A 26,222-nucleotide genomic window follows, 5' to 3' on the forward strand; every position below is an offset into this window, starting at 1 on the left:
CATCAGTGTTCTGGTTTGCAGGGTGGTTTGGACCCCATCACTGCAGAGCTTTGAAAGCATTTTGTTAGAGAAGAGTGCCTAAGCAAATAGCTAAGACAGTCAAACAGGAGAAGGGCTGCTGCATGGCAGGAAGGGATTGAGCTGCTCTTTCCATTGCTTTGGCAACAGGACAAGCTGTAACAGGCTTAAACTGAGGCTTTGAGAAAGGAAGAGAAGTGATCTCAAGCTAAGAAGAGGTAAATACAGACACTGCTGGCATGGGCTTTTGGTGAAAAAGTATGACCTTGTATGGCTGCTTTTTGTGATTACTTGGAGGCCAACAGGTATAGAAAAACAAGCAGTGACTGCAGCTGCCTTGTACTTGCACTGTGGGGGAGAAACAAAGTGCTACAGCTGACTCCAGCAGGGCTCCTGCCTCCCTTTCACAGCACTGCTCACTTAATGGTATCTGCCTGTATACATTGGCCCATGGGCCTTTGGCTGAAGGAAAAAAGATTTAACATAAAACACCTGCTACTCATGGGGAAGCTGCAAAAGAGGCTTTTTTGTTCTCCTTAATTCTGCCTGATGATAGAAAAGGAGAGCAGGTGCTGAGGAAGAAGATTTGACCACAACCCGCAATTGTATCTTGTCCCCTATTCCAGACATTGCTAACTAGCAATAAACTGCAATAAATGAAGTTTTGTCAGTCTGCCAAATATATAAATATATATGCATTTAAATTACATGAGTGCAGTTATTTAATGTAACCTCTGGATAATATCTTTAACTCGTCATGTTCCTACTCAGGAAGAAAGAAGCATAATGCATTGAAAAAAAATACCAAAAACCCCAACCCCAAAAAAATACCAAAAAATCCAAAATCTTGGGGGAGACTAAAGCACCAACTTAAGGTGTTAAAGAAATAGAGAATAGTTTTTCTCTCTCCACTCAGAAAATGAAAGTCAGTTAACATTCACATTTCCCGACTAAGCTATGCAAACTTAATTCCCTAAAATTAAATTAAAAAAGAAAAAATGTAGAAGATTATACTATCCTTACAAACCCTTGTAAGGTTATTGCTCCCACTATATATTAGCTATGAAAAAAGTCTGAAAGATTTATATAGTTCTGTCTTGTTTATTTTTTATTTTTTATTTTTTTTTCTCTGAGTAAAACAACTTGGTGTGGAATTAATTGTTACTTGAAGTTTTGTCTGAGACACCTCCTGCAGCCACAGGGACAAGGGGACACCAGGAGGGTTCTGTGGGCAGGATGGGTTTGGTGCCTGTGTCTGCATGACTGGTTGTGGACCAACCCTGTGTTCTGGGTGACAGGCTGTCCAGAAATGAGAGGGAAAAACAAAATTCACAGAGAAATTCCTAAGATAATGGGACCCAAATCTCCCCTGATTATATGAAAATCTTTGGCTGACTGAAACACAGAATATGTATGTACTAGAAGTTTGTGGGGAAAATTGCAGCAGATCCAAGGATGTGAAACTCTTGAAAGAGAGTTGTCCTATCTGCACTCCTAGGATGTTGCTGTTTTCTAAGTCAATGTTTACTGGTTCTCAGTTGATAGTATCAAACACTGATTTTCAAAGGAGACTGAGATTTATGTGTTCAGCTTCCAAGGAAGGGAAAAAAATAATCAAGCTAAAGACCTAAAGCCACGAGAGCATCCCTGAGACTGAGCCATGTCCCATTTATCATGTGGGGACAGGTGGAGGCAGCAGGGTGTGAGTGTGATCCCTGTGACAGCCACAAGTGCAGCTGTTGTGTGAGGGAGCCATGAAGAAACAAACACTGGGTGTTTCTGGGGAGGGGGAACGTGTGTTCACACATCTGTGAGCTGTGACCAGGCAGGTTTTACACCAGAATTAAGGTGTAGCTGCAGGCACGACTTCTAGTCAGCTCACCAGCACTAATGAGGATGTGCATGATGACCAGATTTCCTCTGACATTGACTTTTAGCCATAGCTGAAACCATGAAATCAATGGTATCATCCAGTGAGGTGTGTTGGCTTAGAGGTAACATGTAAACACCTGAAAATTCGCTTTCCCATAATCAGCACTTTTTAATGTTCATTCAGCTGGGAGATAAAATAAAAACACAAGAGGAGGCATTTGTCTTCGACACAAAATCATACAAAAAGTCTTTTTTTATTAAATATACATTACTTACAGTTTAAGTCTTTCTTCTGTACAACAGTAACCATAGAAAACAAAAGAAGCTAAGGCTAAATTTTTTAATCCCTTAACAGGGTGTTAAGACATGTTACATTGTCTACAAAACTGACTTTGACTGAGGCAACGTCCTGTGGAATTCTCTTTAGAAAACCAGATAGTGAAAGGGGAATAATCTAAATCTCCATTTTGCTTTTTACTGTAACTGAGAGACTCTTGCTTTACCCTTGGATGAACCATTAAAAAGTTCCTTTTTTTTTTTTTTTTTTGCTTTGCTAATAAAATGAACAGAGCTCTGAGAGATTTATTTAATACAATCTGAGTAAAATAAAAATAAAATGAATGATGAAGGGCTCACCTGTAGAAAGAACCAATTTTTTATTATTACAAATACTTAATCTCAGGTGCAATCCCTTTTTTTTTCTTTTTAGGGTGTCTTTATCCATTAAAATCCCATAAATTCCTTCCATTGTTAGTGGGTGGGCTCCTGAGTTGGTTGACAAGACCCCACCCACAGACCAACCTTCCCCAAACATAAATTTTTGGAAACTCCTGAAGGTGACTTAAACCATATCATGGGCTTTGTGGAGCTGAAGTTCATTGCCTTATCCCAAATTTTATCCATAGTTCTGCTAGGAAACAACATGATTTTAGTGAATGGAACTCTCATTGACAGCAGTAAGGGAAGACAAACATATGTATGTCAGCCCCAGTTTGCAGATCATCAAAGCAGGAGCAGTATGAGGCTAAATTCATCTGTGATGTATCTACATTGACCTAAACAGGATTACAACCAGCTCTGAAGCTGTTTCTGTTTCTTTCACAGAGGGGGTGTCAAAGCAGGTCAGGTAAAACAATGTTAAGGTTCTCACTATCATTTAGATATAGTCTGTGTTACACATTTCATTTGCAAGAAGTCACAGAGTAGAGATTTTTATGACTGGATGTCTGAATAAAAGGATGTTACCTGTTTGCTCTCCTAAGCTCCTAAAACTCCAATTCCACTGTGTTGTGAATGGGAAGTGAGGCTGTGACTGGCTATATCTAAGCTTTACCTAAGAAACAATCCTTCTTTCTTGACAATGTGTGTGCTGCATTGGCAGCAATGACAAAACACTTAGGAAAGGGTGTGTCTAATGGATGCAAGAAGGAGCTGTAAAGGGCATGCAAAAATGAGTAAATAATTTCCCATGCAGAATTTATTCCAAATGGACTCTATTTAGGGCCTGTGGGATTGAAATTTGTGAAGAGAGTTATGACTAGCATATCAAAAAGTAAGTGGGGTTGCAATGTGAACAGCAGTCAGTAGTTTAGAAAAAAGCTGCCACAAGCATCCTAAACAAAGGAGTGGAAAGTCTCTAAGCAAACACCATTCTTTGGATCACCTATTATACCCAACATTTGATTAAATGTTCTGGTTGTTTGAGGAAAACCATCCCCAGTTCTCCTTTGGGTTATCTGGAAGAGTTCCAGTGATTGAACTGGGGAGATTCAGATCTGGTATCAGCCAGAGCTTTGAAATCCTCTCCCACAGGTTTGTTTGAAGCACACCTCAGATACTTTACAGAGCATCAGAGCAAAGACTATGTTTTGGCAGACTAAGTAGCAATTCATTCCATGGCAAAAAACCAACCACTGAAAAGCCTCATATCCACCTGATGGTTACCATGCATGGCTTCAAACAGAAGCCAAGAGCTTTGCCTCCTTCACTGCCCCATCACAGTGGTAGTTTTGAAGTGTTGATGTCCTCTTTTCCCCTCTGAGGTCACCACCTCTAGGTGACTGCATTTCCATGATGGAGTGCAGTCTCCTTTCTGGTTGAACACCCAGATGACATTTTGGTTTCTGTGACTGCCAGGAAAGAAAATCATAATCTTAATCTGAATTGTGAAACAAGCTCCTCTGACTCCTACAAGCAATTTGATAGCTCCACATGTTAAAGAAAAAGGAGAGATGAAGAGAACAGAGGTGAACTAGATATGGAGTGACACTTTCAACACAAACTGTTGCCTTAATCCTTTCTTAGCTCGGCTTGTAGACTCAGCACATTACAAACAACAAACAACGAGCTCACAAGTTACAAGAGTTCACCAAAAGTGTGCTTTTTTCCCAAATTTTGTTTTCATCAGAGTAACTTAGTGCAAAAGATCACAAAAATAAGTACCAATACACTGAAATATTCAAACTCTCTATATGCATGTCTTGAAACAAAGAATCATAGAAAAAAAAAACTACTTCAGACCCAAAAGAAGAATGTGTTTAGAAGTTTCATGTACAAAAGTAGCAGGGAGGAGGGGGCCGCCCACACTGAAAGAGGACACGAAGAACTTTCCACTGGGAAAGAAAGTGCAGAAACTGCAGAACCCAAGGGAACAAATCATGCTTTGAAGCTGTGATAGCAACCTGTGAAGAAAGCCCCCAGAACCTTCAAAAGCATGGTGCAACTCAAACTGTAGTCAAGCAAGAGGCCTCCCACCAACCTCTAAAGACTCTGGGTAAGGCCCTTGGTTTGGCAGGGGTGTAGCTATAGCACTTGGCTTCTTTGATAAGTAGGCATTAAAAAAAAAACCTGCATGAAAGCTTTGAAATAGCATTCAGAAGGTCTCAGACTTTGCTCAAGTCTCTTACAAAGTGTTGCTTGCTGAAAAATAAAATAGAAAAGAAACTCTTTTGTGTGTGTGAAAGAACAGCAGTGAAGAAGAATATTTGAAACTGGTCTTGTTTAGGGTAAACTTTGTGTAGGTGAGAGCAACAGACAACAATGGCATGAGATGGTGGACCACAAAGAGGTCAAGCTCTGCCTCCTCTACACTCTTTTAATTTGAAGTGGAGAATGCATCTCAACTGACAGGCTTCCTTACAGAAGGAAGGTTGATATAATTCTGAAGATGGGATTTATTTTTTCAGGGATTCATCTCATTGAGAGCTTAGGTTCTGGGGAACCAGAACCCCTTAGGGATAGGAACTTATAATTACAAAAGCCAAAAAGTATCAGACATAACTGCCTGGGGCTAACAGATGCCAGGAATGACAGACAGGAGACTTACATCCTTCCTGGAGCTGCAGAGACAGTCTGGTATCATCTCAAATGGCACCAGGTGGGTAGAAAGGCATTTGAGGGGCCTGAGTTAGCTTTAGATTCAGAAATATGTGGATCTGGCTTCATGTATGCTGCCTGTCAAAGCTCCCATGTGAGGCAAGAAATGGATGTTGGATCTAGAACAGACTGAGAGGAGAATTATCCATGTCCCCACCGATTACTGACCAGATTGTCACAGGTTCAAAGTGCAGCTTTGAAACTCGAGTCTCGTGCATTCAGCTACAAGATGTACACATTTATTAGGCAGAGATGTTTAGAGTAATTTTAGATGCAAGGTGTTCTTCCTTGACTCCAGCTATGACCTCATTAAAAAAAAAGTCACTTGTAATACCTGTGGAGATGTGTCTACTGGATCTTCAAAACTATTGTGAAATTCAGATTCATAGTCAAATTCTGCTAGAAGTAACTTATCTATTTCCAGGAGATAATCAATCTATAATCAATGCAGACATTTCTAGTGATTCATTTAATCTTACAGGATGTTTGAGACATTTGCCCTGTCCTCACCAACCACTGAACTGGACTGGGTGACAATTGTAAAACAGGCAGTCAGTAAAACCAAGTGCAAAATGAAACAAACCCCAAAGACTCAGATAAGAGCAATATCCAAATGCCTCATAGGTCTCAATCTTATCTTCAGAAAATCAATAATTGACTTCATTAGGAAAAGATTCATAACCCCTCACCATAGTGAAACAATCTGATATATTGATTGCTCCTCACCCAATATGTGAAATATGTGATCAGCTAAATTCTAATACAGTCAAAAATCTCATTAAAATGAGGGTTTGGATTACACTGTAAAAATTGAGCAATTGATAAATAGGATGACTTAAGTCTAGCTAGATCAGGTTAAAAATAAAGCTGAGAAAAAGCATCTTATTTTTATAATCTGGTTATAGTTTTAACTTAAATATCAGGGGCATTTCATGACTGAACACACTCTGATAATCACACAGCTACATATGTCTTACTTCTACAGTCATATTTACCCTATTGGGAATTCTGGCTTAGCCCATATAAGTTAAAAGTATGTCTTTTATTTGCCTTTTCACTGCAGACATAACCTAAGTGCTGAGCCATGGCAAGAACAAGGGAAAAAAACCAAACAAGGTACATGTTAAAAATTGACCCAAAACACTCACACTGTCTTGTCTCTAGTAAGTGAATAGGGACAGATAAAATACTAACTGCCAATTACATAGGTAACTTACTTAGGACCAAAGTTTTATTTCCAAAAGAGAAATGGGACTCAATTTTCAAAGATACTTAAATGTCTTGTACTATATTAGAACATTCCAAAGCAAGGCAGACACAGAAATTAATTTGAGTTAAATGCTCATTTTGTTTGGTCACTTAAGCATTGACACACATCCTCAAGAGACTAAATTCCTTGTAAAGCCTTTCCTTCACCCAGGTGGCAGCCAAGTTAGTTGGAGTTAAGCTTTCTGACATTCAGATTTCCTTAGTTTTCTACAGCCACACACTGGAATACCCAGAGTCCTTCTGGGCATCCAGCTCAGACTGCATGACTAAATATCTTTATAAGCATGGCTATATTGGTCAAGTCTTTTCTGGAAAACAGGAATTTGCAGTGCTTAAATTCATATTTAAGATACTTTATAATTTCACAGTCTAAAAATCCCTGCCTAGCAATAATAATTTTCAGAGGTTACATATCACATCACCAAAAGAAAAAAAAAGAGACAGTATCTTTCTACCAGTCCCTTACTTTTATTATGAAACTCATCTTGGAGAAGGAACAAAACTGAAACAATGCCTCCAAACAACTCTGACAGGCCCAGGTTTTCCACTGAAATGAAATCTGAATATTTTTGTATAAAAAATATTATCTCCTGGCTTTACTGAAAAATATCATCTAGAATGACAGCTAAAAGAAAAAGGGAAAACGCCCCATTTAAAAAGAAACACTAACAAAAATTGCAGAAATGGTTTTAAAGAGATGGGAAAGAAGTTCTAATTTGAATGAAGAAAATTAATTTTAGCTCAAGTAGATTTCTTCAAAACTGTATTTCTTCTCTTTTATAAAAAAAATTTAAAAATTGCCTTTCACTGGTACTGAAGGAAATCTGGTGATGTCCTCACTAAAGAAAGCATTAGAACAAAACAACTTAAAAAACAAAAAGGAGTTCATATTTAGAGTACTTAATTTAATATATCTTACCTATCTTTTAATAAGAATAATTTTGACATCCTGATTTAGAAGTCCATACAAATGTGTTCATTTGTTCAGTCCTGTAGCATAAAAATCCCATCTCAGTGCATCCACAGGTATAGATGCACATCTCTGTTTACTCATGCCCACATTCAGGTGAAATTCTTTCTTTTTACAGATGCACCCCAACCTAGCTACATTTTCAGAGTTTTCCCTTCCTGCTCCATTCTTCATGTAGCCAATTAAGCACATTAGCACATCAGAGATGTCTCTTACAGAGCCCATTTCAGAAACCATGACTCAAACACAGGCAGAGGCACCCATGAACTCTCCTATTCTTCCCTTCTGCCATGCCAAACAAAGCAGCTTGATCTGCAGGAAGGAAAGAGAAAAGCTAATTGCCTTGCCAGGATTTTACCACCAAAGACAAAGCAATGTAAAGAGAATCCAGCTGCTGAGTCCATCAGTCCAACACTCAGCACACAGAAACACTGTCAGGTAATGGTGTCACTCAAAGAGCCAGTGTGTGGTGAAATGGCTGCAGCTGACCATGGCTGAGGAAGAATGGCACCAAACCAGTTTCAATAGAGATAGTTTATAAAATAGCTCAGTGAAGAGTTCTGCTTATAGGGCTGGCCTCATATTCCTCTTTGCACAAGAATGATGTCACTCCAAGACTGCTTTCTCTTCTCTGCATGCTCCAAAAGAAATGGTAAAGAGTCACCATATCCAAACAGTCATTTATTTATTTGTTCTTCCTTGTCTGCTCTCTCCTCTCATTAAAAAAAACTCAAACAAAAGTCAAACAAATAAACACCTATATACCTTCCCAATGGACTGCCTAGAAAAACAGTATCTGTTGTACATATAAGCTCATCTCTAGTTTGCTGTGGATTATTACCTCATGCTGGGAATCTTCAATTTTTAATCTATGTAAAAAGGATCACTGTTGTGGAAACCCAAGGATGACTGCACAGGGTTAGGGCAAAGAAGGAGATTTAGCTGCACAATTGTCTCAAATTAATTATTATCAAGAGTACTACAATGAATGACTTTTTTCCCCCTAAACTTTAGGCTTAATTCTACCACCAGCATATATACTCTTTAGAAGCCCTGAAAAGGCAGATGTCACACAGACACAACAGGGGATTCAAAACCTCACTGGCTGGGACTCCTTCATTTCTTACTTTTTTTTGTGAATGAAAAGGAGGTTTTTCATCCTCACACTGTAACCATGCAGCACAAATAAAATGGGCAGAACTTGATTCTTCAGTAGTGTTCCCAATCAGGAAAGGACAGAAGACTTGAAAAAAAAGAACTGAAGATTAAATTGAAGTAGAGTGTTTGGGATTTCTTTGTTTTCCTAATGTTCTTCCTTGTAAAGTGAGTTTATCAAATAGTCCTCTTTTTAGACATGACATCAGACCTCTCTCTATTTAGCTTTGGAGAAATTATTCCAATTTCTACAAACAGGAAACACCAATCAATCTTTCATGCAGTTTTGGGAGGTTTTTTTGAGTAGTAGAATTTATTTTCTGGTTTTTTTTTAGAAAAGCTGGCAGAAGGTGTGAGTCATGTTTAAGATCAAACAATTTTGTTTTTTTCCTCATCTATGTTCTTTTTCTTTTCCACAGTGGCAACAGCGTTTAACCTCAGTGTGTGATAATCCTCCATGTGGCATGAACAGGCATATGCTCATTTCTAACATTTCAGACAAATCTAGAGCACCTAAGTCCTAGCAGCTTCCTAAACCCCTTGGAGATCCAAGCTACTATTTTCCATGCTTCAGCTAGGGTTATACTAGTGTATGTTGGGTCTACATAGCCAGCCTTATGAGATGGAGGTGAAAGAGGTGCATGGGAATGATATTTATTGTTGATACATATATTGTTGGAAAAGTACTGAGAAGCCTAAAAGTTACAGTAAAAGGACAGGAGTTTGGGGGAAGGAGCTTAATGAGGACAGTTTTTATTTTCCTTTATGTCATACCAGTTTTTCAACTGGTACAAATTAATTTAACACCATTCAAATCAATAAACAATGTATCAATTAACAATATTTGAGAATCTGGCTGGTTCTTTATGATTGTTGTAAAGGAGCCCATGAAATAAATCAGGTGTTCTGATCTCATTCTTTCCCTCTATCCTGTCCCAGTATATGCAGAGTTATGTGTTCAACTACTTTACCTGTACTTTACATAGTCCAGCTCTAGTGTAAAAGCAATGACTTAAATGGCTCCAGAGGAAAAAAAAAACCAAACAAATAAATACAGGGGCTTTGAACATCCAGGAACTGACAGCAGAAGCCAGGTGTGCATGTGGATCTTATTTTGTGTAGGATGGGATAACAGGTCTCTTGAGCTGCAGAAGTAAACTGTGATTGCCAGGCTCTGTGCGGAGAATGAGGCACTGTGATTGTTCTCAGTGTTTCCTGTGCAGGGCGGTCTTTTCCAAATGAAAAAGAAGCTAGCAAAAAATGAGTGTAAAGAAAAATCAAAAAGAAAAAAGGGAGGGAGAAAGAACTAAAGAAAAGGAGTTAGGGGAGGAAGAGTAAGAGGAAATTGCACTGTCCATCAGATAAAATATTCCCGTTTGCACTCGCTCACTGTGTTTTGCAAGTCAATGTCAGCTTTAAAGGAGCTCTCAAGGTTTTCTGGGTATTCCTTCTCCTTTTTCTGGCTATTTCGATGTGCTTGTTTGTGTTGATAGAGGAATCTGCTCATGATGGCAATGATGCAAAATATGATGAATATCACAACTGCTATTACACCTGTAAAGGGGTAAAAAAGGAAGGATAGAAAGAGTAAAAAACAAAACAAAAGGCTCAGTTACCTCAAAAATGCATTACCAATGCACAGCATCTAGTTGGTATAATAGATCAGTTCATCTCAGTCCAAACACAACCATATACCTTTATCAAATCCCCCATGGTAGTCTTTATTTCTATTTTGTCACCTTAAGAACACTTAAAATAGAGCATGTATTGATATAATTTACCTAATTTCTGTAAAGTTATGCTTCCACTGGAAATAAAGTTAGCCCAGTGTGTTTGCTTTTATCCAGATCTGTATGCTCATACAAATTCCTGCTCTGTCATATTTTCTTCTGTGTTATCTCTGGGAATCTTGCATGAGCCTTGCACACTTTGGTTTATAGCTTCTAGATATTATCAAAGGCAGCTCACTACAGGGCATGCCATAAAATAAAGAGAAATAAATTGTCTCCTAGGCTGTTATAGGAAAACTAAAACCATACAGGAAATTATGAGGACAATGCTCCCCAGTATATAAATACTTCCATATAACCTGGTGAGTTCCACTACACCACCAGATTACAAAGAGAGAGCTCAGGAAATATGAGGTATGTGAATACTCTGCAAAGTATTCACCAGGGTGGTATGTAAAAAATTGTACTTAGCTGGGTCTTAGAACCCAGACTCACATGGAATCAGACAACACCTGGAGATCATCTTGTCCAGGTCCCCTGCTCAAGCAGGCAGAGTTTAGTTATATTTTAGAAGACTCAGGTTCCTGATGATCCATGTGTAACCTCAGTAATCCATAACGCAGTTACATACCTAGTTAGCTTGACACAGATACATGCTAATACACAGAGCAGATACCAGACCTGCATCACATTACAAAAAAAACCCCTTGGACTAGATTTCATGAAGCCCAGACTTAAACTCTCCTAGATTTTTGCCTTGACAAAGTTATTGTTTGACTGCAGTCTATAAAAAATGAAGTTACCTCCAATCACGGCTGAATCACTTCTGACTGCATTGGTGAGAGGTTCTCTTTCATCTGTCTTCCCAAAAGGATCTGCAGTTGGTTAAACAAAAGAGAACTTATTTTCTGTATCAACTGCTCATTTTCTCTGTGGCTGAGACAGAAGTGTCCTCTTACTCTCATGAATTCTAATCTGTTTTCAAAAGATGTGATCTGGGGGATTGGAGAACTGAACCAGAAGTTTCTGAAAAATAAAGTGAATTTGGAGAACAATTTTCTTCTACAGCTTCAGGAGCAAATTCTATTAAGAGTATATTTAAAAGGAAACAGAAAGTTTCCCACTAACAGCTGAAAGTGTTGTTTCAGTTCATCAGAGGAATCAGAGAGACATTTCAACTGAACAGCCTGTTGGGAGCTCTTCTCAGTCAGAGATGTATTGTTATCTTTTTTGTTGTTATCTTAGAAATTATATCAGAAAGAAGCCAAAACAAAGGGATGCTAGGCAGATTTAGACCTGACCTATGCTTGCAGATGAGATATAAAACTTGAATTCAATCCCATGAAGAGAAGCAGTCTCTGCTTGGGATAGCTTCTTGGAAGGGATGATTTTATCTCTGTTACAGGAATGCAGGGGTCACATTGGATCCAAAACAGAAAGGGATCAGAAATCAACTCATATCAAACACTCCTTGATGTTTGAGCTCTACTGTATTCTGTCTCTAAATGACTGTTGTAGAAACACTGAAACAGCATGTCAGCTACTTGACTCTAATTCAGATCCAAATCTGAGAGGTCAAGGCCTTCCTGATGTCAGTGCAGTTACAGCAGTGGACTTACTTTTTAGTCCAGCATGTTTCAGCAGATGCCATGTTTTCTACTGCTAGCTGAATCCAGCTTTTCGGCACCTTCACATTTTTCTCTTCTCTTCAGCTTACCCTTTCCTTTGAAGGGATTCATATTTGTGTCTCTCCTTTATAAGCCTCCAGGCTATCACACAGACAATGTGCATGGGGAGAGAGTCAGGGATCACTGTCTCTGCTATGTATTATGTAATGCTCTGCCAAACTCATCTTTCTGATGCAAGAGGTGGAAGCCTCACTGAGAAATTCAGTGTTGCAAGGTTAATTGTAATTGAACATCCTCACCTTAGTAACAGACTCAGCCCCATTTTGGCATGGCATTGCTGAAGAGAATGTTTTATACTGAATCAACAATTCCATGTCTGTGCATGAAGACACTCTGAATAATGATGGTGGGTTCAGACTGTTTAGGTTCTTAAAGGGGACATTTCTTCCTTATTATCTACATCACTGATACCAGCCCCAAAGAGGTGCAAAGACATGAGCCAAAAGAGGCTTTGATGTTTTAAAAAATGCAGCTCTTCTTGACAAGAGCCCCCTTGCCTGGTTATTGTGTGCACAGAGTGACATTCCCAAGAAACAAATAGTCACAGCAATGCTTCATCTCATCTACTACATTTGTGGGACTGCAATGGGAGTAAAAATATATCTTTGCACACAAATATAGAATGCATCATAGAAAAGCGTCAGCTGGAAAGGAAATCTGGGGGTTATTTAACCTAGTCTCAGGCCTCTGATCATAAGCTCAGAACAGGGCCAAATTCAACATTAGATCAGATTTGGTATTAATTTTGTACATCATCAGTAGATTCATCTCAATGTATTTTTTTTTCAGTATATATTGAGTTAGTATATATATCAAAACGAGTAATTTAGGGTTTTTTTGTTGTTTTTGTTTTTTTGGTTTTTTTTTAGTCAAAGAGGAGAAGAACCTACAATTATTTTATACCCTTAGATAGCTGTCAAAAATTGATAGTGTGATAGTCACTTATTTCTTTCCATAAACTAGAAGAGGAGAGCAATCATTATTTCAGACTGAAGGTGAGTTAACTTTTTGGATAATGGAAGTTTGGTGAGGTATTTTTTACCCCATCCCTCAGCTGAAGCCAGTGAATTCAGTGATAATTAAAAATTTACATCTGTTCTATAACAGCTCTCCTGTACTAGAGAAAAAATTGCAACTGGTGCCAGAGCATGGCACTAGTAAAAAGAGCAATGAAAATTACTTCACCATCTCATAGCTGCTACAGCCAAGGCTGTCCTGGCATATCCTTAGCCAGTCAGAGCTTGTTTGGAAATACCAGGTCCAGCACAATTAGCTCTGTGAGACAGAGCTTCACGGTTTAAGGTGCCTTTCAGAAGCAAGTCTCTTCTGTGTAGTTCCAGACATATGAAAATATTTGACATTTTTACTTTAAATGCTTGAAGCCTTGCTCTCAGCTGAAGAGGACAGGCAGCTCAAGACTCCAGCATTCACACACCAGCATTCTGAATCTCCTCTGTAATTTTTACAGCATTTTAACATTAAGAAAAAAATATGATAGGAAAAGTCCATTATCTCTATACCATCAATATGGAGTTCAAAATAACAAAATCTTTACATGTGCCTCAGCGAGGAAGAAGGTGATCTGCAGATCTTTGTTAAAACCACAGTAAGTCACCTCTCATTTTGTGTTTTCTAATCAGAAAAAGTGTGTTCAGATAACTGTGTGAATGGATTATATTCCATATCTGTCTGCAAAGAAACATTTTTGAACACAAGTATTTCTTTCTGAAGGAAACAGCTTCAATTGTTTTCAAGTTACAAATATAGAAAGCTTTTTCCACACACATACAGAGTTTTCCTAGTGGGCTTTTTTGTTGTATCTGCACATTAGACTATTGATGCAGACACGTACAGACTCCTTTGAAGTTCTATTTTTCTTCTCAGACATTCAATAATGAGAAATTGGGAAGTGATGAATTGAGATATGAGCACTAAATTTGAAAGTTAATCCTTGACTCTGTTTTCTTTTTATTTCTTAAAATTCGTCCTTTCCATGTAGAAATGTAATGCTCAAGTACATCTATAGAAATTATAATTTGTTACAAATTGGAAATTTTTTGAAACAAGAATCAGCCGCCCATTGCTTTTACTTTAGAATATAAAGACATGAAGTCTTCAGAGCTCACTTGTTCTAAAGATCTTATTCAGGCTTTAATCAAATCCAGTGTGAATAGTGAGACTGCAATATGAGATAATTCATCACATTGAGAGGAAATCATATTTTAGAGCACAGAGTGACAAGACAGGCATGAGTTTTTATAATAATTCTACATTTCTGATGCAACAGTGCTTAACCTTAACAATAGTCTGCAACTGATTGTATGCTTTAAATATTTAAGTTCAAATGCTACACTCTGCTCTGTGTTCTGCCCTGAAGTTCTGAGCCTCAGGTTTTACTGCTTTCGAAACTCCTTAGAAAAATTAGATCATTGAGGTGACAGATCACAGGGCAAAGAGTTCATATTTTCAGTGTCATAGCCCATTCAGGACTCACAAGACACATTTGTCTGTGCATCAGAGCAGACACCTCAGACAGCTGAAGGCAGTGAGAAGGAAGTGGGGGCTGGGGAGGAGCACATGCACACTGGCAGCCACTCTCCAGAGTAATCAGCAGCCTTTTTCCCCATGCAGAATGCTAATAGCATCATTTGTTTTCTGCTGAATATCTTAGGCAGAAGCTGCAGGAAATGGGGATTTGATGCAAGAACAAATGTGAAAGGAATTGTATTATGATCTAAACCAGTTTTATCAGTTATCAAAAAGGAGAAAGTAGCTTTATAGGTCAAGGGGCAAAAAACAGCCTTCAATTTGTACCCTTTTCTGGTCATTAAGAATTCTGCCACATCCACTGGTGACTAAAGCAGCAACTTGATTGTCCCTGTTCATGGTGACAACACTTCCAGCTGCTTTCAGTTTCCTTCTCTGCATACAAATTCAGATATGCAAAATACATCAGATTCCCAGAGGACAGCTTCAGGATTGCAAAAGACACACAAACAATTGGGATCATCTTGCTGGTACTGCTCAAGTAGTGCTACCTCCCTTTAGTCAAAGAGAATGAAGTACAAGAATCCAGTAAAGTTACACATGTCAAGGGGTTTGTACAAGAGTTTTTGCTCATTTCTGTTAGGGTAAGAACAAATTTGAGTTGCTTTTTGCATGACTTCTATTGCTTTATCACCACTGGGATACAGAATCTGTGTAACATTTATGTTCTCCTTTGAGATCTCCTTTGAGATCCACAGGAACTATCTGGAGTGGACAGGAATGACAAATCAGGTGTACAACCAAACTTTCAAAGCTTTTCCACTACAGCTTTGGGACTTTTTTGCTTGTTCTAGGCAGGCATGTTTTAGGAGATCCAGGAACTTAGTCTGCAAACTTTGTTTCAGAACAATGACTTTTAAAGGGGCCTTGACTAGTCCTGATGCCCATCCTCAACACTCGTGAGAGAAAAGGCACCTTCCCAGTCCCACTGTCATACGGTGTTACAGCAGAAGGGAAGGAAACCTCACTGTGCAGTGCCCTTTAAGCTGCCCAGTCCCTCCCAGCAGGACACACCTGATGAGGAGTACGTGGTGGTGGCCGTGTTGAGGTCCGTACCCGCCGCGGAGGCGCAGCTGGACGGCGCCAGGGAGCCCCTGACGGTGACGGGCGCGGCGCTGGCGTGGCGCAGGGCAGCCTTCAGCGGGGCCAGCTGGTTGTACTGGACAGAGGACAGGCAGCCTGTGAAGCCGTAGGCATTCGCCTTGGAGACTTCAGGGTCCAGGGACAAACTGTCTGCAGTACAACAGGAAAACACTCTGGCAACTGATGGGTTTAGGAAGGCATTAAGAAAATTAATCCTATTTTGACTTACCCACCCCTTTTACATCTATTGTCCAATTTCAACTGTTCAGATTCTCCTTCAACAGCTACAAGTTCTCCTTTGCCTGACCCATGAGGTTCCCAAAGTCCTTTCTCTATGATGCTGCTTACCTTGAAATGTCTTGCACATAAAAGCCTGCACTGCACTTTTTTCCTCATCCATTTTCTCTACTAATGGACAACATCTAGCACATTCATATCTACTAGCCATGAAAATAACAATAACAACAGAAACAACAACTACAATAATAATACTAGCAATAGTAACTAAAATAGCAACACTAAATACCATAGAATTATGGGGCTGATACTCTTTAACTTTTTTTTTTTTTTTTTTTTTTTTTTTTGCACCTGCTAATACTGACCATACCTTCAAGGCATTCTACTCTGCTCTTGGATGAAATACCCTGCTCTCTATTTTGTCATAAAATGCTTTATGTGGCCTGTCACTGAATGGCTTGCTACTTCAGCTTCCCATTCTTCTTCAAAAGTTTATTATTCAATTTTTCATTTTCATTTATTATTCAATTCAACAGAAGCACCTATTCATTGCCACTACTTTTTTACTATCAGAATTCCTAGGAATCTTCCTAGTTATGAGTCAGGCTCTCACTCTACTAGCACCATTTCACTAATAAAATAAAGAATGAAACTATACCTCTTCTTATCTAAATCAAAACTAAAACAAATATCTCTGTGTTATTTTCCAGCCTGTAGATAAAATAGCACAAATAACATATCTGTTGCTATGTGTTCAGTTAAATTTCACAAAGAGAAAGTAAATCGAAGACAAAGTTTTTTTTATATAATCATAGAATGGTTTGGCTTGGAAGTGACCTTAAAGATCATCTCATTCCAACCCCTTGCCATGGACAGGGACACCTCTTACTAGACCTGGTTGCTCAGGGCCCCATCCAAGCTGGCCTTGAACACTTCCAGGGATGAGAGTCCACAACTTTTTTGGGGAGCCTGTTCCAATGTTCACCTCCACAATAAAAAATTTAGTTCCAAAAGTTTTAATATCAAAGATTGTTTGGGAAAGTCAGGGAAGGACAGTGAAGCCATTTTCTATTTTCTCCAAACTCACACTATTTACTTTCCAGAAATTGAAATTCATGCTCCTCAGAGGTCTCAAACATGATGCGCATTATATCTAGGTCAATCAAACAAGAAAAAAGCCTACAAATGCACACAGTATCAAAACTTATTCAAAGTCTTAAAAAATACCTGCTAACAGAAAAAATAAAAACAACCTTCTAGCATCTAGAAAGTTTTGGGAATACTTCCAATGACATTGGGAAATAAGCATTTTCAAGTTTGTTTTCAAATTTTGAAAGAATAAGATGCTAAATTTTAAAATAAGGTCAAATTTTCCCATTATTATTAAAATATAATGGTTTTACAAATGGTCAGGATTAGGAAAACAAAAGCCTTCTCTCAAAGCTGATATTGCTATTTTAATTATATAAATGTTTTCATGTAAGAAAATACAGAGATATCTCAAAGCCTGCCCAAATCACACATTATTTTTTGTGTTCAAGATCTGTGACTGGTATGCCATGCACCCAGAGGGAATTACCTGAGAAAGATTTCTAACTATGTTTGAGCATCTTTGTGGAAGTGTAACACAGAAGAGTGTGGCTGTTTCTCAGTAAAGCAAGGTACAGTATCAGCTTGCTCTCCCACGAGCCCTACAGGAGAAATGCTCAGTTTGCAGAGCTGTCAGGGGCACAGCCTCTGAGCTGCAAGATGGGAAGGGAAGCAGTGAGGCTTTGCCACTGGAAAACCTGCAATCTTGCACAAGTTCACATTTGCCCTTCTGAAGGTATGTAGGAATTGACTGCATTATGATTTTTAATGAGATTTTGGCTGAAATGTTATAAAACAGACAAAGAATTACTTCCAAGTTCCTGCAAGAAGGTTTATATATATTAAAAGAATAATTTACAGTATTTGCCATCTTTGTTGAATTTATAAAACCCTTTGCAAACATTCCTCCACTCAGCCTTTATTGTTTTCTTAGCTCTGACACAAAAGGTGAATTTGTTGCTATCTATTATAACCAGGCAATCTCAGTTGTGCTGTTCTACCTCAATGTGCACAAAGTAAAGCCTAAAAAATAATGTGTTCCTCTGTCATGGTACAGTAGTTTGAAAAGTCTAAGATTCAGTACTTTTGCAGGCATTTTTAAAAGTTACATTAAGGGCCAATTCCATGAGCCTTTTGTCAAAGTAAGCTTTGCATGAATGAGAACTTGGAGATTTCAAAGAACAAACAAAAAACAACCCCTGAGTCCTCTGGTAAAAATGTCCCTTGCACAGATCCAGTTTGCTTTTTCATACAGCTTTAGGTGTGTGCACACAGTTTCAGGTCTGTCAGAAAGGAGGGCTGCCACTGTTCTCAACAAGAAAGCTGCACAGCTTGGTTGTGAATGACTGGTGCTGCCCTCTGAATTCTTGGGAGGATAATGTAAATCTGTGATTATGACATGGTTAGCTCTATGAAAGCCTTATTAAAGGACACTCTGTCTTTTCAAGGTTTTGCATCACAATAAAATGTTTTTTCAAAAGGTGTTTTCACTATATGACCCAGTGCTCCGTGAGAAAAGCAGCTTGGTGAAGTTCTATGGTCTGTGCTGCAGCCAAGGTCAGAAGAAACTCCAGTGGCCTCCCTCTGACCTGGCAATGCTGGGAATCTTTCCATGCATTTCACTGGTCTGGAAAATCACACTGAATTGCTGCTGATGGCTTGGTTTGATCTTGTGACATTTTAGCATTTCATTTCTGTTCCCAGCATTGGAGAATGAGTTATTTTGGCTAATTTCTCCACGGAGAATAAGAAGGCAATCTTTTTCAGCTTTTAGTAATTAAACTGCTCATTCTCCACAAATTAAGTTTACCCTACATTTGGGAAGTCATTTTTAAGCTTTATCTGCTGAGTTGGCCTTGGTTCTTGTTGGGTCCTGCAGTTGATCCCTAGAAGCTGGGTGAATGTCACAGCTCAGCAAGCTTTATGTTGGTTTTCCATGTATTTGCAATGGCTTTCCATGATAGTGAGGATTAAGTCTAACATGTTGTTGTATTTTTTAAACTTTATGGATTGTATCAACATAACTTATGTGCTGATTTATTCCTATTCAGAAAATCAGACATCCTGTTCCCCTGCTGTTTCATTATACACCTCTGCTACATACAACACACTTGTTTTAAGATTTTAGATAAAGCAATTTTAAGTCTTCATATCTCAGTAATGGGAAAATAATTTGCATCATGAAAAGAATTGCATGAGAATTCTCTAGGACCAAGCATCAATCTTCTCAGTAATGAAACAGCAAATTGACATAGTAAATGATAGCAAGTAGAACACGTAACTGCAATCAAAGAGAAATCAAAAATGTTGTCTTTGTGCAGGGAGAGTGGGTAAAATATCCTCTCTCTAAAGGTGTCACTGTGTAAAACAGGGCCATAAACATTATTCAACATATTTTTGATATTTCTTTATAAACCTTATTTTCATGTCACTCAGAAACTTAAACTTCATTTTGCCAAGGTGCTGAACAGGACTGGCAAGTTTACCTCTTGGACATTGTCACCAGATTTGAACCCACGACCTTGAGGTAAAAGACACTTGTAGTCTCCACACACTGCACCTGTCTCACAAGAGCTGACTACATGGCACTGTGCAGGTACCTTGAAAAATGTGCTGCTGTGTCCATCAATGATCTCAGTAAACACTACTGACATTAATCATTCCATGAGAAAGGGCAGAAAGTGTATCTTGGGTTAGCCTGGAACCCAAAAATATAACTTTGGAATAATCTAATTTCCTTGTGTGAGTCTGCCACAAAGACAGTGGAGTGAAAACCATAAAAATTTTTACTGGTTACAACAACTGAGGTGAACCAGTTTGACTCCTGTTTAATAAAAGAATGAATTTAAACAGGGGACAGACTTCAGACATTCAATGCCCCTCCCAAGCACTTGTGAAAAAGCAAGGAACAGCAAGAGCAAAATAAAGGCACTTTTTATGAGGTGCCCCAGGAATGAACAGAATGCCCAAATGAGCACAATGAGCCTGGATTTGTTTTGCTGCAATTAAACATTTTGTGACAAGCATAACATTTAAGGATTTTTATTTCATTAGGCTTTGCAAAGATAATTTAAGGAATGCATTTACTATGTTTTCTCATTTGTTACATGTCATATATGACATTTGAGTCCTAATCTGTCACAACACAATCAGTCCTATGTGAGTCCACATGGACTGAAAACATAATCTATAAAAGGAAGAAAATATGCAAGAAAGTGGAGAGATGATGCTCAAAAGAATATATGCTTGTCCCAGAAGCAGACAGCTAAAATCAACTCAAGTAGCAAGAATTCAGTCTAAAAATAAAATTTCGGGTAGAAGCAGATGACCTTGGTCTCCTATTTAGGCAGCATTGTCATCAAGAAAACAGGTATTTAAGCATGGTGTTATGATATTGGGTAAAATATATTGCTGGGGGAAAAGCTGGAATACATCTGCCCTCCTTTCAACAGAGACTTGATGGCATTATTAGCTCAGACCTTGGATTGCTTGGACTGCCTGGGTAGCCAAACTTTGCATATTTTAGGTGCTTGCCATCTTGGTCCCAAAAGCCTCTCTTCTTTTATCTTATGTAGTAATTTCCATTTTCCTTTAATGCTTTACTAAGCTACTAGGAGGAAAACCAATGACTTTTAAAGGCACCCTAAAATTCACCTAAGAGATCTTTGTTGAAAATATGGTCTAAGAAATAGGTCTTTAGGGTAAGAAGATTCTGAAGTAAAGAAATGAGCTTTTAAGTGACCAGAAGAGTCCAGCCAATATCTCTTGCAGATATTATTCCATTGTTTAAACTGTTAAATGTGATCTGGTGAGCTTAAAAACGGGAATATCTTTCCATTAAAAAAAAAAGAAAAAAATGGACTTAAGCATTTTTCATAGAAACTCTCTAAAAAGGGGTACTTCTTTAAGGCAGCTTTTGTATTTCAGAGTTAATGACAATTTACCCCTTGTGATTTAATTATCCCATTATCATCTATCCCTATATAATATTCTTGAGTGAACTGCTCTGTGATCTCTTCAATGTACAGATTCCATTTTCTCCTCATGAACTTTTAATAAGAAAAGCTATTGTAGAAAGCATAAGAATTTTACTGCACCTACATAATAATTTTAATAAAGTTACTTTCCAGATAAACTTTCTTTTAGGTACATTTAATATCAAAGCTGAATGACTCAGTGGAAACTTGAGTGTGTTTTAGCTCAGGCCTTTAGAGATAAAAGATATCATGCTCCTGTGCTAGAATACACAATCATTTATGCTACCAGTGTGGGAAGGTCTGTTAATTGATCACTTTGAAGACACAAATAAATTAGCTCAATACCAATACATTATAAAGAAATACTTGCAGCCTTTTTCTTCAAAATCCTCTTGAATCCTTTCAGTGCTACCCTTTTACCCTGGTGTCCCTGCACAGCTACTATATTAAATTGCTCAGATGCAAATACACAATGAAATTCACTTCTCTGCATCAAAGATTACTTTTCCCAGGGACAATAATGGTGAAAAATTTAGACATGTTGGGACAGAGTACAAAGTTTTCAAGGATTTGTTAAAGTAAACCCACAAACAAATAAATTATATTTTCCACTGGGAGAGCAGCTTTTTGTAGACAGCACCTGAACGCATGCAAATGTATCTCTGAGATCAGAGAATTATAAAATAATTTGAAAGGCACCTCTGAAGGTCATGCAGTTCAATCCCTTGTTCAGAGCAGAGCCAGCCTCACAGCTAGGTCAGAATGTTCGTGTGGTTAAATACAGCAGTAGGATCTCTGCAAGGAGCACTTAAAGTAAATGAACTGGGACTCTGGCTAAGATTTCACTGAGCCTTTGCCATAAACTCTATGACCCACTTGGGGCCTGAATCCAGTACTCACTAAAATCCATGGAAAAACTCCCATTGATACTGATGAGCTTTGGATAGGTCCTTTTGTGTCCTGACTCTATATTTGTGAAGTAAAAATGACAACAAACTACAGGATAATAATATTTTTCTATTGCTGTTGGGTACAGGGAGGATGAATTCAACAGACATCTGCTGGCTACTTGAATGATACTTCCTTTTACTCCCTTGTCTTCAAAGCCACACTTATATTTAGATTGATCTTTCCAAGGCAGCTATATGGTCCCATTACTGTGTATCAGAAGAGCTCACAGCCTTTAATGCTTTTATCCTCCCAGCACCCCTCTGATGCAGGGCTGTTCTATTATCTATGCTTTGCTGATAGAGAAGGGAGATAGTAAAGATCAGACTGGTTCCAGTGGGAATAAAATGCCTGCTTACCTTTATATCTGCACATAAATGGCTTACCCAAGGTCATTCAAGTAGTCTGTGGCAAAGTGAGTGTCCCTATGTTTTGAATTCCAGGTGAGACTCCTCTGTCTTAAACAGAGGGTTTTTTCCCCAGAATTCACAGCTGGGTGTAAGGCAACCATTGAAAAAAAAAAAAAAATAGCCAGTTTGAAAAGAAGAAAAAATATTAGAGTATAAGTATCTAAAGAAAGAGTAATGGGGCTGGGGTGGGGGCAGTAGAAGCAGGGGAAAGTATTATTTAAAATCCTGGTCATTTTATAAAAATCCACTTTTCAAAAGTTCCTGCTGTCACAAGAAAATATGGTGAGGAAAAAGTTTCAAGCTTTTATGATGTCCTGCTGGAAGACCTCTTTGAGATTTCCCAGCCAGTGGAAATTTAATGGTGGAGTCAAAAAAGAAGGTGGTATAACCATCTGATTAGGCAGTCAGGATTAGGCTGTAAGAGCAGGTAAATGAGCAGGGGAGTGACAGGAAAGAAGAGAGACAAATTTGCAGATAATAGCATGGATATGTAGAATATGTGAAACAGAGATGTTTTTTTTCCATGGTTCTCTTTCAGAGGACATTTAAACTTCTTAATGAATACCTTTAGGTAATCCTAGTAGCATCCAAAATAAATACTACAGGAAGTCTAAATCTACTCCAAATCATCACATGCCTCTGAAGTTTATGCTTTGCTGAGGGCATGAGCAATGAGGAGGAAAAACTTGGCAGATATTGCTTTAAGTCACCTGTATTTACCTGGTGGGCCACCATTAAAATAAGCTATAGTCAACATTTTACCCATACAATAGTATAAATGATGATTTAATGTATTTATGTAAGTTCCACAGCCCAAAAATGGCAATGTCCAGTTCTCCTCTTTGTACGACAAAGCAATACTCTTAACACTGCAGCAGTAGGAATTTCTGGTTTGGTTTTGTTTTTTCCAGTATGGAATAGTGTGTAACCTGAGTAAGTTTGGAGAAGATACAAAATTGTGAAGAGTGGTTGGTAGATTAAGGTGGTTGTGTCATGGTTCAGAGGGATCTTGACAAGCTGGAGGAATGAGAAAACAAGAACACAGCATTTCAACAAAGGAAACGTGAGGATCTGCATTTGGATTAGAAAGAACTCCATCCAGCAGCACTGGCTGGGGCTGAGCAGCTGGAAAGCAGCTTTGCAGAGATAGACAGATTCCCAGTGGGAGAAAAACCTGGACTTTCTGGAGTGAGTTCAGTGAAGATGATTTAGGGACCAGAGCATCTCTCCTACAAAGAGAGAACTGATAGAGCCGGGACTGGTTATCCTGGAGGGAGAAGACTGAGGAAGATTTGTGATTTTGTGAGGGCACAAGGACTCTACTCAGCATAGCTATCCCACTCAGCTGTGGGAAAAGAGCTGGAAAATTAAGGTATAGAAGAAACAGTTTGTGGAAATTCACTTAACATACGAAAATGAAACTGGAACTTGGGGTAAACTGGAATGAGCATGACTTGCTGGGATGAATTGTGTGATCTCCAGTACAGCAATAATATCTTTCACCACCTGGATGGCCAAGTTTATGGCTTTAGTGTCATTATAGAATAGGAACTATTGCTAAAACAAAATCCCAATGGACTTTGGGCAAGAGAGACATACAAGAAGGAGAAAACTTGGTGGTGATTAGTGGAACCGAATGCCTGACCTTTGGAGATACCTCTGGGCTTTTTGGCTTTGCAACAACTTGCACTTGTGAAGTTAATCATATTTTTGTGACTACATCTAGTTTCTCTCCATCATGCTGAGCTGTACCATGTCAGCTTGCTGGCTAGATATTTGAAGGTCTTTCTGCTACCTTCTATCTTTCTAGTTAGTAAATCCTTGCTTTATTGATTTGGTGTCTATAGCTGGCATTCTAGGTAGAGGTCAGGATGTGTAATGTTCTTTTAGATTTTCATCACTAAAGCTGACTGTTGACAAAATGAGAATTTTAGCTTAGCTCTGAGTTGGGCTGAAAACTGTCAGGTGCTCAAACCTGTCCACAAAGGCTTTGAAGATGGCTGCATTCTGAGAAAAAAAAACAAAACATTATATATAGCTAAGAGGATAATTAGGTCCTGCTCTTAATCTGTTTAATAAAATGTGATGCAGAAGGCAGTATTTTCATTCTGCAGAGTTACACTGCACAAGCAGGCACTAGAGGATGTCTGTAGTGTCTGTCTAGCTGCCAGTCCCACAGGCCTCGTGTGCTAATAATGAAACATATAAAATTGCAATGGTGACTCAGGTGTCAGGCTTGATATGGAGCTCCAATTTGAACAAAGGACTGAAATGTCTGTAAGGAAGGAAGTATTTAGAAACTTACTGAGAAAGAACAAGACTCTTATACAAAGGAATATGGCATACTTGACAATAAAAAAAGAGAAGTTCTATTTTACTAATTTCAGGCAGGGTTTTCCTGGTCTTGTACTGGCTTTGTAGTGCAGAGGAGTAAAGATCAAGAAGGTCCATGTACAGAACATGCAGAATTGTGGCCTAATCACTATATGCAATATTCCTTGCAGAATTCAAATGAAAAAAGACTGGCAGTGAAAAAAAGGCAGAGATGATGAAGGCTCATTGTGCTGTTCTTATCATTAGGAAACAGAAATGGCTGGAGAGGAGCAAGCTGCAGTCAGCAAAATGGTATCATTAGGCTAAGATGCTGCCCTGTGCAGCCACACAGGCTGTATGAATCACTTCACTGGAGGGAGCAATCTGAGCACTTAATATTGCCATTGGTGCAAACAAGTAAAGCTGCCAAAGTTTAGCATTGATGAGATATATAAATAGGAGCACTGGAATGCTCAGGCCAACTCTTATAGCAAAACCATCCAAACAGACCCCCAATTCCATCAAAAACCCAACACACAGCACAGGCTAATTCCAGCACTGTAACATCTCATGAATCAGGAATATTTTTAGTAGAACCTACCTGTGACCTTGCCCAAGGTGAGTGACTTAATGGCCTTAAAATCAATCTCAGAGAAGTTGTGTTTGAGTTTGAGAACTTGATCAACCTGAAAAAGGACAATAAAACTACTTCAGTACAACAGCACATGGACACCCCTAGATCTCATTGTACTGCAAACTTCTGGGAACGTTCTCAGCTGCAAATCAGTTAATTCTGCCCCCAAGCGTGATTCAGTTTCTAAAGATAGCAAAGTGAATGTGCTTTGATTTTAGCATGAGAAGCTGAAAGGCATACCAGAATAGTCATATAAAGGACTTTGAAGAAACTTCCCCTGCAGAAAAGCTTAAAATGTTTGACCCTGAAATCCCCCTGCTTCCCAAAACCCATGTCTAGTCACATCAAAATACACTCAAAGGAGGCCATTCTAGAAATGTATTGTGAAGAATTAGTTCTGCATAGAAGAAAACCACAGAGCAGCAGACAATAGAAAACTGGTACTTGAGGAAAACCCTGGCTTTTATCATAACTCTTCTTCTTAGATAATGAGGCCTACCCACTGTAGTTTTGTGATGTTGTTTTATCACCCAGAGATGGAAACTCTAGAGGAAAAAAAAAAAAAAAAAAAAAAAAGCAGTGCTGTGTATTTTTGTCGTCTCATTCTATTCCTTAAGATACAACCTCTCATAGAGTCTGCCATTCTTCCCTTTTAAAAGATTTTTTGCCCAGATCTAGCCAACATGTTTAGCAATATGGATGGCTATAATTAGCCTTAGAAGAAAAGCAGAAGGAGCAGTATCTTGGTCCTCTTCAGGTGATGCAGGTGATGCAGGGAAACAAGGCAGAGGAGGGGTTTTGTCCCTCATGAGGTTGTCACACTCAGCATGGCTTGGTTCTGGTTTCTACGATGGGGCTCTGCCATGTATGTAGTGACTGCACCCTGCATTCCCTCAGCTTTTCCTTT

General features: G+C 38.7%; 1 protein-coding gene across 1 annotated transcript in view; it reads right to left on the minus strand.

The window, feature by feature from the left end:
• Positions 1 to 8,119: 8,119 nt before the first annotated feature.
• The window catches only part of CNTNAP5 (contactin associated protein family member 5), a 263,702-nt gene continuing 245,599 nt past the window's right edge, over positions 8,120 to 26,222 (minus strand). Inside the window, exons 21-24 of the mRNA XM_056496452.1 lie at positions 25,283 to 25,367; positions 15,639 to 15,857; positions 11,193 to 11,264; positions 8,120 to 10,213 (exon numbers count right to left, since the gene is read on the minus strand). Coding sequence (XP_056352427.1) covers positions 10,017 to 10,213; positions 11,193 to 11,264; positions 15,639 to 15,857; positions 25,283 to 25,367 — 573 coding nt within the window. The 3' untranslated portion in view covers positions 8,120 to 10,016. The remainder of the gene's footprint in view (positions 10,214 to 11,192; positions 11,265 to 15,638; positions 15,858 to 25,282; positions 25,368 to 26,222) is intronic.

Source organism: Oenanthe melanoleuca, chromosome 7 (genome assembly GCF_029582105.1).
Source record: "Oenanthe melanoleuca isolate GR-GAL-2019-014 chromosome 7, OMel1.0, whole genome shotgun sequence".
Classification (NCBI taxonomy): Eukaryota; Metazoa; Chordata; class Aves; order Passeriformes; family Muscicapidae; genus Oenanthe; species Oenanthe melanoleuca.